This window comes from Anabas testudineus, chromosome 8 (assembly GCF_900324465.2).
Source record: "Anabas testudineus chromosome 8, fAnaTes1.2, whole genome shotgun sequence".
NCBI lineage: Eukaryota > Metazoa > Chordata > Actinopteri > Anabantiformes > Anabantidae > Anabas > Anabas testudineus.
This window is the reverse complement of record NC_046617.1, coordinates 16,831,047-16,848,166: the sequence shown is the minus strand read 5'-3', so window position 1 is coordinate 16,848,166 and position 17,120 is coordinate 16,831,047. Positions and strand designations below refer to the sequence as shown.

General features: G+C 42.1%; 1 protein-coding gene across 3 annotated transcripts; it reads left to right on the top strand.

The window, feature by feature from the left end:
• The first annotated feature begins 1,091 nt into the window (after positions 1-1,091).
• Positions 1,092-15,050, top strand: LOC113158522 (E3 ubiquitin-protein ligase RBBP6). Of its 3 annotated transcripts, none has more exons than XM_026354482.1 (19): positions 1,092-1,810; positions 3,234-3,339; positions 4,000-4,048; positions 6,268-6,312; positions 6,451-6,533; positions 6,830-6,926; positions 7,036-7,175; positions 7,507-7,679; positions 8,146-8,249; positions 8,400-8,579; positions 8,712-8,857; positions 9,343-9,451; positions 9,548-9,620; positions 9,849-9,891; positions 9,980-10,276; positions 10,448-10,585; positions 10,670-12,826; positions 12,955-13,042; positions 13,219-15,050. In XM_026354482.1, the coding sequence occupies exons 1-19, from the start codon at positions 1,645-1,647 to the stop codon at positions 14,485-14,487; spliced, it is 5,463 nt and encodes a 1,820-aa protein (XP_026210267.1). In that variant the 5' UTR covers positions 1,092-1,644; the 3' UTR covers positions 14,488-15,050. The 3 variants fall into 3 exon arrangements, with proteins under 3 accessions (XP_026210267.1, XP_026210275.1, XP_026210256.1); XM_026354490.1 differs by having other exon boundaries at positions 7,033-7,175; positions 12,958-13,042; XM_026354471.1 differs by having other exon boundaries at positions 7,033-7,175.
• Positions 15,051-17,120: the final 2,070 nt, after the last annotated feature.

Genomic DNA, 17,120 nt, shown 5'->3' with positions numbered 1-17,120 from the left:
CTGAGCGAGAAAAAAGTTTGCGTAAAGTTAGTTTATGCAGTTAAAGAACACAGAGCCTTATTTGAGGATACAGTTAGGCATACAGTATGTTGCCTTAGCTTTGACACCAAGCGTACCAAATCATAAACCCTTCAGAGTGACTGCACACTGCAGCACAACTCAGCTGCATCAAAGGTGATGCTCTGTCTCCCTCTAGCAGATCATTTGGGCTGCACACAAACAGACCTGCAATTAAAAATTAGGTTTAGTGGTAAAGTGTATGAATTTTGCAACTGAAACTCTAAAGTATCATATTTTCATGAAAACGAATGTTTCTTCAATTGTCCTTAATCTAATGTGCTCTGCCACTTTAAAGTGAAGACGTGTTTAAAAGTTTTTAAAACAATCAAAGTGCCAAATATAAATCAGAAGAACTGGATGCTGAAAGCATTTATTTAATGTTAATAGGGTGTAAATCTGTTTTTCTTAGAGCCAGTAAACCTGTGGTCCCCTGAGTCCAGACAGGTGCTGTTCTGAGAGTGGAGGGAAGCTGCTGTCTTCACGGGTCGGGAGAAAAATTGTACTTTGTAACGCTGAAAAAAAACAACGTGTGATACAAAGATAGGCCTTTATAGATACATAAAATGGGACACGGGCAAAGGTATGTTGTTGGGTCAACTTTGTTTGTTTTGCTTATATCATTAATTAGCATGTTTTCTCATTTTTGGCAACTTTTCATCACAATGACATTGATTGGGTTTATTTACTCATTCTCACAGTATATTTAAGATTCAAAAAACTTTATTAATCCCAGAGGGAAATAGTTTTCCCCTTGTTATAGTTGTTTTAAATTAAAGACAGAAAGAAAAGGAACCACAACCAGAAAAGGTATAAATAACATCAATAAAAAAAATGTATATATACACCTCATATGTAAAGATGGTTGAAAATAGGTCATTAACAATAGTCCAGGGTGGATTAATACATTTATTTTTTACTTTTGCTCAAACTTGAATAGCATATTTACAAAGAAGGTGCTTCAGCAATTATTTAACTGATTAACAAGAATTGAACAGGCCTACTTAGAATAGACTCACAAGTAGGTGACTCATTATTTATTTATTTCACCACAGTTACAACTATAGTAGTTTGTAGATGCAGGGGCTTCACATCTGTTTTTGTTGCATGGGTTTGCACCTCTTCGAGCTTTGTTGTCATTAATTGCCACACCGTTTGTCGTGCACCTCCACTTTGTCTTGTTATCTCGCGTTGCAGGAACGCCGACGAAGCCGCAGTGTGCGGAGACCCCCTGAACGCAGCATCAGACGCTGCTGACGAGCCGTTGCTTGTGGAAACAGCTGGTGGTTTCTGTCAGAGAAGACTTCGGACTAATCGCAGCATTAGCGGGAATAAAAGTTGAAAATAGGCTCGAAAGGGGCTGAATGCGGTTTGACTCGAGTATCCGCTGCTGTTCCGCCAGACGCCGGCGACTGTCATCCCGTGAACGCCACTTTATGAGGCACTTGTGAGGTTAATTAGCGAGCTAGCTTGTTAGCGGCGGATACCGCGGCTGCTAACGCCAGCTAGCTTAGCACCCCCATAGCAACTAGCGCCACACGGGTGTAGTGTCAGCTGTCGGTGTGCCGACAGTTTAGGAGTTTCAGCATGACACATGTTCATTATAAATTCTCCTCCAAACTCAGCTACGACACGGTGGTTTTTGACGGGCCGCACGTCACGTTGAGGGACCTGAAGAGGCAGATCATGGGCAGGGAGAAGCTCCGAGCGGCGGACTGCGACCTGCAGATCACAAACGCCCAGAGCAAAGAAGGTAACGAACCACAAATCCAATGTTTAGTGGGAACTGGGTTTGTGCTGGCTGTTTGGGGGACAGGTGTCCAGTTTTAACTTTTAAAAAGAAACACGTGGTCCAGGTTTGACAGCTGTCTGGTCTGGTCTGATCCGGGGGTGGAGGGTTTGCGTCACCTCTGTTTCAACCTGCCAGGGGTCCAGACGAGTCAAACCGGGACAAAGGGTGAAATGAATGGACACATTCCTGCTGCATTCACGCTTCATGTCTTTAATCAAACGACCTGCTGCTGGTCTGCTCTGTCCCAAAGTCCTGAGAGAGATGTGGGATATAAATAGGACCACAGCTTGGCTCTGACCATGACATCAAAATCCACCCAAACATGCACACATATCAATTAAATTCATAAAAAACAGGATTAACTGCATAACAAATGTTCTAGTTCACATATCTAAACTTGTTTTGCACACAAAATAAACCACACTTTTTCTCCTCTTATTGAAAAAATGTTGTCTTCTGTGGGCTAAATGCTGTAATCTTGCATATTACACTTCTTTAAGTGTCGTATTAGAGCCTACTTGCCTTCATATCAAGTCCAGTTTTATTTAAATAGCCTTTTGTCGCAGGTCACATTTTTTGGCTCAAGCGACTGTACAATCTGTACCCAGTAGATTGCCCTCTGTCCTTCAGTCTTTATACTGAGAAACAGGTTTAACATGACAACATGGCCTATTTTTGAGTGAAGGCGCACTTTAACAGAAAAAAGTAACATGCAGATTAAACATGAATGATGGGAACCACCGTACTGTGCAGCATCCTGCAGATAACATGACGTTCTGCAGTGAGCTCCATAGTGTTTTGACAGAAAGCAGAACAGAAACTGCTGCAGAAAAGCAGGAGTTGTGTTGTTTTGATTCAAGAAATTTAAATCCACACATTGAAAGAATTTTGTGTCCATTCTAGAGTTGTAACTGTTAGCACAGTCAGCGCTTGATTGGTAAGTGTAATTAGCTACTGCTTTGATAAGTTAGTTATTGTTTTGGTCACTTTATATGCAGATTACATCTCCAGAGTCAGAATATTTAAGTGATAGTAGTTGGAATCATTTTGGAGTGTTGGTGAGGTTAAATAAACCAATGGAAGACGACATTTACAGATCTCCATTTTGTTTGTTTGTTTGTATTTGTTTGTTTTTGACATTTCATTAGCTAAATGATGAGTTGATAAATCAAAAGAAACGATGGGAACAAAATCTCATTAGAGACGAGTTGGTACTAAAGAGTCTGTGTCAGCAAAGCACAGGTGATTTCTGAAAATCACATGGAGATGAGAGAACGTCACATGATCATATACTTTTCATCTGGTTCCTAAAAAACCCAATCAGTTCCTTAATTGTGACGGAAACTTGACTTGAAAACCTAATTTCCTCGTCTCACCCTTTTAGAGTACACAGATGATGAAGGTCTCATTCCTAAAGGATCCTCTGTCATCGTCAGGAGAATCCCCATTAGCGGAGGGAAGTCAAGCTCAAGCAGCAAAACCAACAACATGTAAGTTTTTGTTTTGTTGTTGTTAATTTTAAGTCCTGCACTGTTGCAACTCCTGCTATTGAAATGTCTCAGGCACTCCTACAAGAAGTACCTGGGAAGTATTTCAACTGTTAACCAATATTGGACCAGGTACAGGAATATACCCATTTTATTTTATATATTCTATTTATAATATTTAAATTTTGTCCAGCATCTGAGTGATGTGTTGCTGCAAATGAAGAAGAAAACAATGTTCTTGACATCATGGTCAATTCACAAAGAGTCTGTTTTAGCTGATGGTTGACTCCCTGTTTAACATGTAGAACTGTTCCTCCATGGTGACATTCACAGGGATTACCCAGATATTAGTCAGGTTCAGACAGGGAGAGCCGGCAGTGGTGTGAGCTCACTGAAACAGCCTGGCGGCCATGTGATTAGCTCCGTCAGCACCATGCAGACGAGTGGAGAGGAATGACGACTAATGAGTGGTGAAACACTGCCCAAAAGATTAAATGCAGCAGTTCACCTCATCTGCGAGGCTCTCCCAGTCACTTAGTGTCCACATATTTCCAAGTAAACCTGAACCTGGAAGTATTGTGAAAATAAAAAGTCTCCTCCTCCAGAGTGCTTTAAATTGTCATTAACAGCTCAAGTTAAAAATTATTTTCTTGTGTTTTTCAGTGAGAGTTCAGCCGTCCAGTTTCACCACGCCTGTGGAGCCATTAAAGCAGTAAGACACACACTGTTATCAAGTTGTTTGTTGTTAGTCTGCTGCTTTTGAAACGACTCAAAATGAAGAAAAGCAAGGTAAAAAGTAGTATTTGCATTCACACAACAAGCAGATACAGTGTGAAAGAATAAACTGAAGTGAAGCTTATATTCTTTCTAATGAAGGTTCCCAGCTGTAAATCTAACTGCTGTGACACCAGTCAGTTTTCATTGTTGAAAATCACTCGCTATCTGTGCGTGTGCGTGGTGGGAGCTGGCCGGGCGGGTCAAACACTATCATTCAGGCCAGCTATTCACAGCTGATAAACCCAACTGTTGTTCTGTGAGGCCAGATCTGCTGATGGCCGCTAATGTCATCCACAAGCTGCTGTGGCTCTTGCTCACTTCAAATTTTTGATTTGAGATTTGCTGTTACTCTATGAAATTCCTATTAACATCAACCTCCATTCAAGACACTGAGGAATACTGACTTTTCTTTATAAAACTGACTTAAGGAGGAGACTGTCTGTAGCTCTGTCCCTGATAAAGGGCTCATGGCTGAGGCAGGATTTATAGCACTTTAGCTTTAATGAAGGCACAAAACTATCTGACAAATAAAATTTACATGATGACTCTTTTAAACCCACTCCTCAGTCAACAACTCTTCAGCATGCTGAATTCGTTTCTGTGCCATCTGAATTGGTTTGCACTGACCTGACCTGATTTTCTCTCTGGTTTCTCAGTAGGAGAAGTGTCTGCCACTCTTCTTAGCACTTTGAGTCCATCGGACTACACAGACGTTTTTGTGTGTGTGTGATTTTTCTACCAATAAAGTTGTTTATATGAAGCTGTCTGATGTATTGATTATGTCTTTGACTTGACATCAGTACACCACCACAGTCAATACGTCACCTCAGACATGACATGATGTCTCTGTCATCATGGGACATTTCTGATCAATGGATTTTTCCTTTGCTGTAAAGAGTGAAGACGGAGTAAATACAGGAAGTATGGTGTATTCACTGCAATAACCCTGCATGAACTAAAAGGACAACAGACTTGTACCAGGCCAAATTTTTAAAAGGTTGGATTCTAGATATCCCACAATGCAATTTGGTTGTTTCATTTACTAGAAATGATCTAAGGGAGATCTGTGATACTGCAACAAAACATTGAGTGCTGTTCAAGTATTTAATGGGATTAACTACGACACACTGGACTTGAAACGTAATGAAACGGTGACTAATATTGCATCTGCTTTGCAGTCAGTGCCTGTTCGATGATGCTGTGTCAGGCCAGTTTAGTTGTGTTGAAATTAGCTGACTTTCTTGTTTGGATGTGGAAATGGATGCCATCTCTCTCAGACTTAAACACGGTCAGCTCTTTTACCTTAAAGTCATTTGTTCACTTCAAATGATTGAGCTCGAGTAGAGAGACAGAACAACAAAAGCGTGTTCTGTTCTGCTACTGCAAATGTATATGGACATGCAGGTAGTGTATGGAGAGCAGCAGGACAAATTACCTGAAGTATCTTGCAAAGTGAGTGGAAATGAAGCGTTTGTCAAATCTAATAAAATTAAGAATTAATAAATTGTATATCAAATAGTTGCAAGCCTTAGCTGTGAGACCTACTGAACAGTCCCTGTAAAACCCGTTGGAAGGAAATCCAAAACATCTGGTTTGTACTGGAAGGACAGTGTTGTTTTTGTTTTTTTGACATCCATTGTGTATGTGCATGCTGTAAGTATAGAGAAGTATTATTTCTTGTTTAAAAATAATTATACTCTATGCTCCTCCTTAGGCAGAGCAGCATTTTGAGCTAAATGCTAACTGTGCTCACCATCTTATTTAGCCTGATGTCATTGTAATATTTGTGGGATATAAATAGGACCACCTAGGACTCCTTCTTTGTTGATGTTTGTGCTGTCTCTCATGGCCATCCAGTAGTCTGCACTAATGTTGTAGGCTGAGCCACTGACAAACACACATTGCACTTCATAGATCTACATCACTATTATATCTAGAAGCCCGTCCCTCTGTCAGAAATTCCAATTTCTAAAATCATAGAACGAGAATAGTGTGGTGACACTTTTTATCCACAACCGATATGAAGTCATTTTAAAATACAGCAAATTGTTCATGAGCTTTGTTTTTAAATTCTGTTGTGTGCAGGGAAAGATATGTTATGTTGAGGGTTTTATTGTTTCATAAGTTAAATGATTTTATGTTTATTTCTAACAGATGGAGGACCAGAGTTCTTCCAGAGCCTTGCCTTTTTTTGCTAAGGTAAACCCTTTTCTTTTTTTGTTTATTATTCAACTTGTACATATTTGTCCTGTCAGTACGAATTAAACACTGATCTTGATCTGTTTACCTGATATTAATATGTTCATTGCACAAATCCACCCATGTGTGTACATGCAGATGACTAACCTTGCTGAAGCAGATGTGTCGGAGGAAGATAAGATCAAGGTCATGCTTAATCAGTCCACCTATGATTCCATGAAGTGAGTCACTCCTCTAATGCCTCGAAATCTACCCTACATGTGCCTTTTAATCTTCTTAATGTCTCTGTCCACCTGCTTTTTGTCTTTTCTTGACATCTTTACCTCTGTGTTCTGATGGTTCACTCTCTCTGTTTTCATTAATTAGCTCCATCTTCATTACGTTCTTCATTTCCTCCCTAATTTTCCATAATGCACTTCATCCTATTCTCTTCTTGTTTACTTGTTTCAGTTCTCTTGCTTTTCTGTCACATTCCTTCTCCATCTGTCCTCCTCTAATTCTCCATCTCTCTCTTTAGTTACAACAAGAAGTTTGGTTCTGTTCTTCCTGCCAACTACACCTGTTACCGCTGTGGAAATACTGGGCACCACATCAGGAACTGTCCCACCAGCGGGGTAGGAGCAGACTTCTCTCTCATATCCAGCACTAGAAATATTGTTGATGATGCATGTCCAGACAAGTACGCTAACTTTCATCTTCTTTAATGTGCGTGTCTAACAGCAGGATAAAAATTTTGAGGCTCCTCTGAGAATAAAAAAGAGCACAGGCATCCCTCGCTCCTTCATGGTGGAGGTGGATGATCCCAACATTAAAGGAGCCATGTTGACCAACTCTGGACGTTACGCTATTCCTGCCATAGATGCGTGAGTCCAAAATAAACAGACTGTGTGTGTGTGTGTGTGTGTGTGTGTGTGTGTGTGTGTGTGTGTGTGTGTGTGTGTGTGTGTGTGTGTGTGTGTGTGTGTGTGTGTGTGTGTGTGTGTGTTTCTTTAGGAATAATGTAGTATTTTGAGTATGAATGGGGAAACTAGAATCTAGACTTCCAGAGGTAACAGAATCCACCTGCTGGTATCTTTAAATATCACTAATAAACCATTACACAGGATGTTAGGAATATTACATTATTAGCATAAGCTACACACTTTAGAAAAACATATTTCAACTTGTAGTATGTGTATTGTTATCTGTTTGCAGAGAGGCATATGCCATAGGGAAGAAGGAGAAACCTCCGTTCATTCCACAGGAAAAACTCAAGTCAGAACCAGAGGAGGATCCTGCACCCGATGAACTGCTCTGTCTCATCTGTCACGACCTGCTGAGCGATGCAGTGGTCATTCCCTGCTGTGGAAACAGCTACTGTGATGACTGTGAGTGTCTGTCACACCCACACAGCACATCAGCAAAGACTTATGTTTAGTTGACTTAATGACTTGATGTTAAAATCATTCTGATCCTGTTATTTTTATGTTAGCAGTGCAGGAGTCAATGTAGTTTGCTTACAGAGTTATTGGTAACAAAATGGAAGAACAGGTTGTGCTGTATTACTAACAAATATTAGTCGATTCTGGCTGTTTAAATATGTAATTATTACCTGATATTATAACCTAAGATTGAAAAATGGATTATGAATTGTTCCTTGTTAATATTTGCATATGAACTTGTCTATGAACAGACATGCACAACCAAGATTTGTGTTTGCATCTTCACCAAAAACTCTGGTGACTGACCACATAAATGTTTATTAAAAGCCAGAATATGCATCTTTTGCTTTATTAACTGGTGCTGTGGTCATTTATCAGTCTTTACACATAACAATCTGTCTCTGTGTCTTAGGTATTCGCACAACTTTACTGGATTCAGAGGAACACGTCTGCCCGACTTGTGGCCAATCAGATGTCTCCCCTGATACCCTGATAGCCAATAAATTTCTCCGACAGGTGAATTAACAAATTGATCGAAATATGTGTTGTCATAGTTGAAGAATTAAAGTACTAGACATACATTTGGTTGATCATGTACCAGATTTTCATAATTTTTCAGTATAAAAATACTAGGATACAGTTTACTCGCTCTCTCTCCCAACACAGGCTGTAAACAATTACAGAAAAGAGCAAGGGCACACCAAAAGTCAGAAAAGAAGCTGTGGTGCCTCTGAGTCCCAAAATATAACCACAAGACCGAGCCCTGTTCCCACCCTGCCTCCTATTACAGGGCAGAGCCAGCCTCAGAAGCCTCACCAACCAACTTACAGTCAGCAGATAAACCTGGTAAACCTCTTAATGATATATTTCATCTGTTGTCTGTATCTCTGCGACTTAGGAGCAAACTGTAATTATTATTTTCTCCTATGCACTTGCTTGCTCTATTGTCTTCTGTGCTCTGCTATATTCTCCCTTTAGGACTCTGTCCAGCAACACCCACCCACCCATGCTGCAGACACACTGCCATTGTCTGGAGTGCCTCCTGCAGCAAAAGACCCCACCTCTGCTTGCAGCACAGCTAGCACTTCCATCCTACCTGAGCAAAGCCCCTTGGAGATGCCCAAGTCTGTAAACTCAGAAGCATATGCATTCACCACTGATACAACAATAAATTGCATTTGTGTCAGTGGACATTGACTCCAGTATCACAAATACTGCAATATAGTAGTGACAATTTTTGTAACTGCTGTCTTCATGTGGGCATCAAATCAAATTATTTCATGGCCCTGTACTTAAAGACTAAGACTAATTTTACAGTTAACCAATAGCTTTGTTCACAATCCTCTACATTATACTTGGTTATATTTGTCATTCCAAGTGTGTCACACTATAGAATATAGTGGATGGTGGACATTTGTTTACACATATGTAAGAGTTGATCATATCTCAAATCTGCCTGCAGAATAAATGATAATAAATATAATAAGTGTATCGTTTGTTTCTGATAAAATTATAGCACAACAAAATTTTCTGTGAAAGAGCTAAAGAATAACGCAGATGTTGTTTTCTTATGAACTGACTATAACTAATCTAAGTGCTGTTTATTCAGGGAGGCTGAGGAAAAGACACAAGATGACTCCGCGACGGCTGTTGCTGCCCTGTCTGTACTGGTTTCAGACAAAGAGCCCACTGCTGCTCCAGCACAGCTGATACCAGTAGTAAGGACACACACACACACACACACACACAAACAACACTAACTCTCCACAGCAGAGTGTCTATGTATAAAATCTGTGATGTTTGTGTCTATCCAGGTTAACCGCACAATAGTGACAGAGCAGCCCCAGACTGTTAGTTTGAATCAACAACAGTCCTCTTCCTCATTAGGTGGGTGACTAAGCATTACCTCTTTTTTTTTAATCATCCATTTTGAGGATGATTGAGTGACAGTCAGTGAGAGTGGTGGACAGGAAGCATGGGGAGAGAGAGGGTGTAACTTAAACCAAAGATCCTCAACCACACTCCAGTGTACCAGTGCACTTCCTCTTTGTGTCTTTTTCTGTTAACGCAAGACAAAAGTAGTGAATCATATTCCTATTGTTTCTGTTATTTCAGGTACAACTCCAAGTCCCTGTGTGCCACCAACCTGCTGGGACAGGTCAGTGAAGTGTGTGCATGTGTGTGCGCTGCATTTCACTCTATCACACCTTAATGACTGAACTCTTCTTCCTCCATCTTCCCCACAGCTCCTCTTCTTCCTCAGGACACCCCACTAGAGCCTGGACTGAATCCCAGCAGCTTCCCCCCTCCTCCTCTTCATATTCAGCTACTACTCCACCTCTTTTTCCCTCCCCCCTTTTCCTCTCAGCTCACCAGTCTCATCATGGTTACCCTCCTGGATACCAACCAACCACGTCCCTCTGGCCAGTCCCAAGTCCCCAGGGCGCCCCCATACCTTCCCTCTGCTCCTCCACCTCAACATCCTCCATCCCTTCCCTCATCCCCGATGAGTGGTACAGGCATCAGAGAAAGAAGAAAGAAAGGTATATGGAAGAATCGGTTGCTTTGCATTTTCCCATGAAAGGGAATCTGCAAGTGTCAAAAATGAGAATGTAGAATGTGGTACACAGTTTAGTAACACCTGCAGAAGTGGTGTAGTCTGAGGACGGTGCACAGGTAATAAAACGAAACTCCCTTCTCTCTTTTCCTCTCAGGTCACCTCACAGAGGTTCAACCTACAGGCGCTCTTCCTCCAACTCTAAGTCATCTAAGTCCAAGTCATCTCGCCCCTACTCGAAGTCTTCCAGCAGGTCCAGATCTCGTTCGCGGTCCAGATCTCAGGGTAGATCAAGGTAATCAAGTTCAGACATAGCATTACTATGTTGACATAGAAAAGGTGACTCATTATTTATTTTATTTTTATTTGTTTTTTCCAGACATCAGTCATCTCACTCACGTCACAGAGACCTCCATACTCGCTCTCATCTCAGCAGCTCGTATAGTTATGGGTACAAACGCTCACATTCCCCTACACCATCCTCATCGTCTTCACCTCAAGTGGGTTATTATTCCAGATCCAAGTCACCATCAGATCACCAGAAAAAACGCCACCACATGCGCCATCAAAGCAAGAAGTCATCTTCAAGCAGTTGCAACTCCAGGAGGCGAGGAGAACGCTCAGAGAGAGAAACAGGAGGCTCAGAAGCAGGTTTAGCTCCTCACCTGTATGCTCAGCATCCGAATCAAGCAGCCAGTCTCGATCTGGACAGAGAGCGATACCTGCAGTGGAAGAAGGAGTATAAAGAGTGGTGTGACAAATACTTCAGCAGTTATGTCGGCCACTTCCACCAGCTGCCTCTTCCCCTACTCAATCTTCCTCCTCCTCCCCTCCCTCCGCCCCCTCCTCAGTGGGTCGACAGAGGACCAAGCAAAAAACACTCACATGCTCACTCAGAGTCCGTCTGCCAACCCCAAGGTAAACGCACTACCCAGATGGATGACCACTCCCCTTCATCGCAGTCATCCAGTGATAGCCGATCACCTCCATCTCAGTCTTCAAGTGGCAGCCACTCTACGGCATCTCAGTTGTTCAGTGACAGCTCTTCTCCCTCTTGCGCATCCAACAACAGCCGTTCTCCTCCCTCGCAGTCGTCCAGTGACGGTCGCTCCACACCATCTGAAGATGGGACTCAATCACGTGCGTATCAGCAGAAGTACAGCCACTTGCCAATTCCACTTTCAAAAGGCTTGGAGGAAGTTAAACTGCGAGAAAGAAGCAAAAATGACAAGGAGGTGAACGTGAAAAATCTGGAGGACTTCAGCACTAAAAGACACGACTCAAGGAACGTGAGGAGACGTGAGGAAGGAAGAGGAGAAGAGACATCTCCTGCTGTTGCAGGCTCAGCAGATAACAGCAGAACCGATGAGAGGATGCATGGCAATGGACCAAATGCCTGCAAGGATGGCACCTCAGTACAAGATGAAGCAACCACTAGGGATACTTTGACATCAGTCCAACGTCCTCTGATACCTAAAAAATCCTTAGATAAACACTGTGAAGGAGAAAGCAGAGAACAATCGAACTTGAAAGGAGAGAACAGATGGAGAAGAGGCCAACATTCAGATGTCAGGCATGATGTGGGAAGACCGCACAAAGTAAAGCCCAGTAAAGAGGCAGACAGGTTGGATACAGGCAGACACAGAAACCCTGGTGATAGAAAAACTGCTGACACCAGATCAGAGAATAATAGAAAAAGAAAAGGAGAGGAAGTGGAAAGAACCAAAACTCAACGCAACACTGAATCCCCCAATTCATTTGATGGAAAAAAGCAAAAAAATGAGAAGAAGAAAGAGATTAAAACACAACCTCTGACAGAGAGAGATATCTGGGAGGAAGGCATAAAGGTGAAACCACAGAAGAAGATAAGCATCAACATCAACCTGGATGGGAAGAGGGAAAAACATGATCAAGAGTTGTCCTTTACACAGAGTTTTTCAGGAAAAACAAAAGAACAAACAGAGAAGACTGGAAATGAAGAAGAGAAATTAAACAAAGACCATGAAGCTAAACTCACAGCACACAAGGAATTCAGCAGAGAAAAGGAAGGCATGTGGGAAGAGATAATAAAACCAGGTGAGGTCGAGGCAAACAAGATGTGGGAGAAGAACACTTTCAGAGAGGTCGAGATATGGGACAAATTTGCAGCTGAGGAAGAAGATGCTGGAGAAAAGACAAAAGACAGAGAAGATGAGGACTTTGACCTGTGGCACTGTGCCCTCAGAGGAGTGGTGGAGGAGAAGGAGAGCGAAAGAATGACAGAAAAAGGGAGAGAAGAGAGAATAGGGAATGAAAGCCAAGGGCAAGAGATGACAGAGTTAGTCCAAAACTCCCAGAAGGAGAGGACAGATGGGAAAAGCACGAGTAACAAAAACAAAGAAATCTCACTGGAGGAGTCGAAGTCGAACAGGGAGGAGCTGCCTGTGGAAGGAGTGAGGAGAACAATACAGAGGGAAGAAAACCAACCGAGGTACGAGGAACAGTCGAGCAGACACAAGAGCCACCATGACGGCTCCACTGACATGGAGCTTGGCAGGTCAGAATCTTACTGTTTTAGTGTTTTGGTGAATTTGTCCTTTTCCTTTCAATTTATAAATATAAAGCGATTGCTGTTGATAATAATAACAGATGCACTGCATTTTCTGTGCCTGTGTGTGTGCACAGCAGGTGCAAGGATCATCAGAGAACAGTGGTGCAAACTCTGGAGTACCCCCGAGACACAGTCAGGGAGGGTGAGCGCTTACTCACAAAGGTGTGTCCATGTCCCATTAAAGCATTAAAAAATGTGTGCAGGGAGTTGCATCATGACTTATGGGAATAAAATAATATAATATAATATAATATAATATAAGATTAAGAACAATGATACATAGAAAAACAAACTAAAACTGCATGTTGTCTCTGTCATGTTTTTCCTTTTTGTCTCAGGTTCCTCTCTCCAAACTGGATAAAGAGTCTGATCAAGTAGAACAAGACAAGGAAGAGCTCTCAGCTCGAGATGCTCTCCCTGTGTGTGTGCCTCCACCATTAGTGTTCCCAAAAAACCAGGAGACCAAGGGAGAGAATGACCAACAGACCTGGAGGTCAGTGGATATAGAGAGAGACGGGGACAGTCAGATGCAGAGAGGAAGGTTCATGGAGAGAGACGCCACTCTGCCTGGCATAAATAGAGCTGTGGCTCCCTCTAGTGGCAAACACAGAACTGACAGCACAATGTGCACAGACGGAGAGAGGGAGAGAAGAATGGAGCTGGAGGGGGGGAGGCACAGCGAGAGAAGAAGGGAGAGTGAGGGAAAAAGTGAAAGGCAAAAAGAAAAGAAAAAATCAAAGGAGAAAAGGAGGGAGGAAGAGCGAGGGAGATACTGGGGGAGTGAAAGGAGCCACAGCAGCACTGTTTCAGACCAAAGGAGGAATCATCCTTCCTCTGGTCTGGTCTCCTCATCCAGCGAGAGGAGCTACTACGCTCCAAGTAGGAAACACTCCAGCAGCGAAAGGAAGGAAGGAAGTTCCAAAAGTAGAGCTGTTGAACTTCCTGATAAAAATGCATATACGACACATAGAGAGGAGTCAAAATCTAAAGACAGAAACCCTCACAGTCACAAAGATTCATCACGTAACTACCATCATCAAGACAGACCTGCAGGGACCCACCACTCCCCACCTTCCCTCTCCCACACCCAAGGGAAGGACAGAGACCCACTCTCATTCAGCCTTAAGCCCAGAATGAGCAGCTCCAGCTGGGAATTAATTCAGAACAGAAGCAGAGATGAGAGCAAGGAGGAGAAAGGGGAGTGGAAGCCAAACAAGTTGGATAAAGTCATAAGAGACAGCAAAAGCAATAGAGAGACAAGAGAAGTGGAGGATGAGAGAGACGGAGGCAGCCGATGGGAGGAGGAGGAGGAAGCTAATAAGTTGGCTGGAGGGAGCAAGTGGGAGGAAAGGAGAGAGCTGGAGGAGGGCGAGAGGTCCAGCAGCCGTAGCAGCAACAGCAGCTCATCAGCGAGCCTGGAGAACACCACGGACGACAGGAGGCAAGAGAGGAAGAAAAACAAGAAGCACAGAAAGGAGAAGAGACAAGCTGTGTCGGAGCTTCAGGAGGAGACGGAGCTGCAGAAACACAAGAAGTCAAAGCAAAGCAGAGAGAGTGGAGGAGAGGAGGATGATCACACCAGGCCGTTCTCAGTTACGTTCTCTTGAGTGTCGTGGATAAAAATGAAATTTACTTGAATGATGTTTTTTCCTTTCTCAGTCCAAGAAGTGCCTGGATTTAATTTTTGACCCCCCACCCCACATACTTTTTATAGCAGCTCAAGCTCTCTCATATCAAATATGCATCATCCAAAGTGAAAGTGAACAAATTGTGAAGGAAAAGCACTTTTTTTTACTACATGTAAGAAAATGAATGTGAATGAAAGCAAACTGTGGCATCTTGAATTATTTGAGGTTTGATTGAATTTGCACTCGCTCACAACTTGCTCAGGACTGTCAGCAGCTTCGGTTCATGTTTCCTGAACCTGCAATGTTATCACTTGTCAATCTGTCAGTGAGTAATTTGATTTGCCTCACACTGGAGCACATGGGGGATACTGCTGAAAGCATTGGTGATTAATTTAAAGCAGATACTGTGAATATTTATGATTTGAACCTCTGTGTTGTATTTAGTTTTTCTTTTTAATTTTGTAAATGCTTCATTTAAAAATGGATAAATAATTTACCTGAGAAATATTCAGTTTTTTTCCTGTATTGAAGGAAATAAAGAGTCATCCATAAAATGTTGAGTCTTTTCTGTCTGGGATGCTGCTTATTGTACTTTTACTTACATGTTGACAGTATTTTAAGTAGTAATGTGGTTCGATTAGAACATTATTTCCTTAATATCATGGAGAAAAACAAATTTTGATCATGCAGAAAGTCAGCAGTCATTTGACAGCCATTCAAAGCCAAAGCATTTCCTTAGTCCATCAATACGTCCGTGAAGATTGTCAGTCGTCCATGTGAAGTCATCTGGACGTTACTTGGATAAGTAGTAAAACGTTTCAACCTGACAATAAGAACGTCCAGTTGCCATGACTCAACTTCCAGATTAGTCCATCAGTGATGGAAACTCCAGCGTTCGAGTTAGAGTTAGGATGGAGGAGGAGTTATGTACATGTTCTTGAGCAAACAGTAGACAGCTGCGATGTTCTTCAAGGACCTCAGTGTCTTCCTGTTTGCGTTCACAGTGTCACTGCATGAATGTTCTCCAACTCTTTGTTAGTGAAGACCCACATTTCATTTAAACAAAGCAGCGTCCTCTACACTCCCACCTAATTATCTTCCCATTGATTTTGACTGATTGTAATTTATTTGTCAAATGTGTTGATAATCAGGTTCACATACTTTTTCTATATACAAATTTTAAGATTTGGAAAAAGTTTTCAATAAATAAATATATATAGATTTTAATTAATTATTTAATTCACTTACCTTTATGTAGTTATGTAATAGGTCAAAATTATGCAGAAAGGGTTTATAAAATAAGATTTTAGTGTAGATGTGGACTGGTCTACTTACTGATTCTGACTTATAAATTAAAAATATTTCATATCAAAAGTTAAGTATTTGGCATTTTTGGCCAAATTATTAATGATGTGCAGCTTAAAGTAAGAGCTTCAGTTTGAACTAAATCATTCTATTTGTTTTCCAGACTGTGCAGCGAACGTCCATTGAAGATGCTTTTTATCGTCTCTGTGCTCTCATTTGTCATCTCTCCTCTTCGTTCTCCATTTCTTCTCTTCTCCTCTGACCAGACACCGTGCTAGGTGCCCATCCGCCCTGACAGCCACAGATTGAAACCAACAACAATAATCCTTCTCTATATGCCAGGTAAGAATGCCCACATTGAACACACTAAATACAAGCTTCTAGTTTTACTTTACTCCCTATTTGCACAGTGATCCTGCTTTAAGAACCCAACAACACTTTATGCAACAAAGACATCAAACTAAATGTAACCATGAACAAAGACGTGCACACACATCCAGGTTTTGGACAGATTGGTAGCTGTTCGCCTTGTTGGGGTTTTTGTTTGTGCGGGAGGTGGGAACATGTTCGAATAAATATGAAAGACGTGCTCAATATGCCTGCTGTCTGCCTTGGCTTGGATTATTGCGCCTACTGTGTGTGTGTGTGAAAGTTGATGCTTGAAATGCAGCCAAGATTTTCTTGCTTCATTAACTTGTTACAAGGACGATATGGCAAAGATCCAGCTCCTCTGTCTCCCTTTCTGTCTCTTCTCTGTTTTGTCATTTGCGCCTGCAATCTCTTGATACTGAGCCAAAGCAAGCTGGGATTGAACAGAGGAAATCTGGTGGGTTTAGGATGCCCGACTTGGCTTGGGTCCAAACTTTTGATGAAGGGATGCAGGGACAGTGGGGGGGTGCTTGGACAGAATTGGTATCATCTCTCGTTGCGTTGTTGTCCTCCAAAATGGCTGCTAAACTTCACGGGATCCCCAGCATCCCTCCTCGCCCCTGCTTCCTGCTGCATCTTCATTTCCTTTGCACTTTTTTTTTATTGCTCTGAACCATTTTGTGCTGTTGTGTGTAAAATGGCTGTCTGTGCATCTGTGTTTCAGTGGTTTGGTAAGACTGAAGCAGACAGACAGGAGAAGGCTATAAATGGATATGGCAAACTGCCCAAGAGTGTCCACACACAGAGACACCAACAAATCAAGAGACACACATGTAGACAGACACTTGACGGGCAGACAGGTGGTGACAGAGGCTGATAAACTCTAGATTAAGATGTGACAAAGACCAGGACAAAGGCACATTAGAAGGTATGAGACT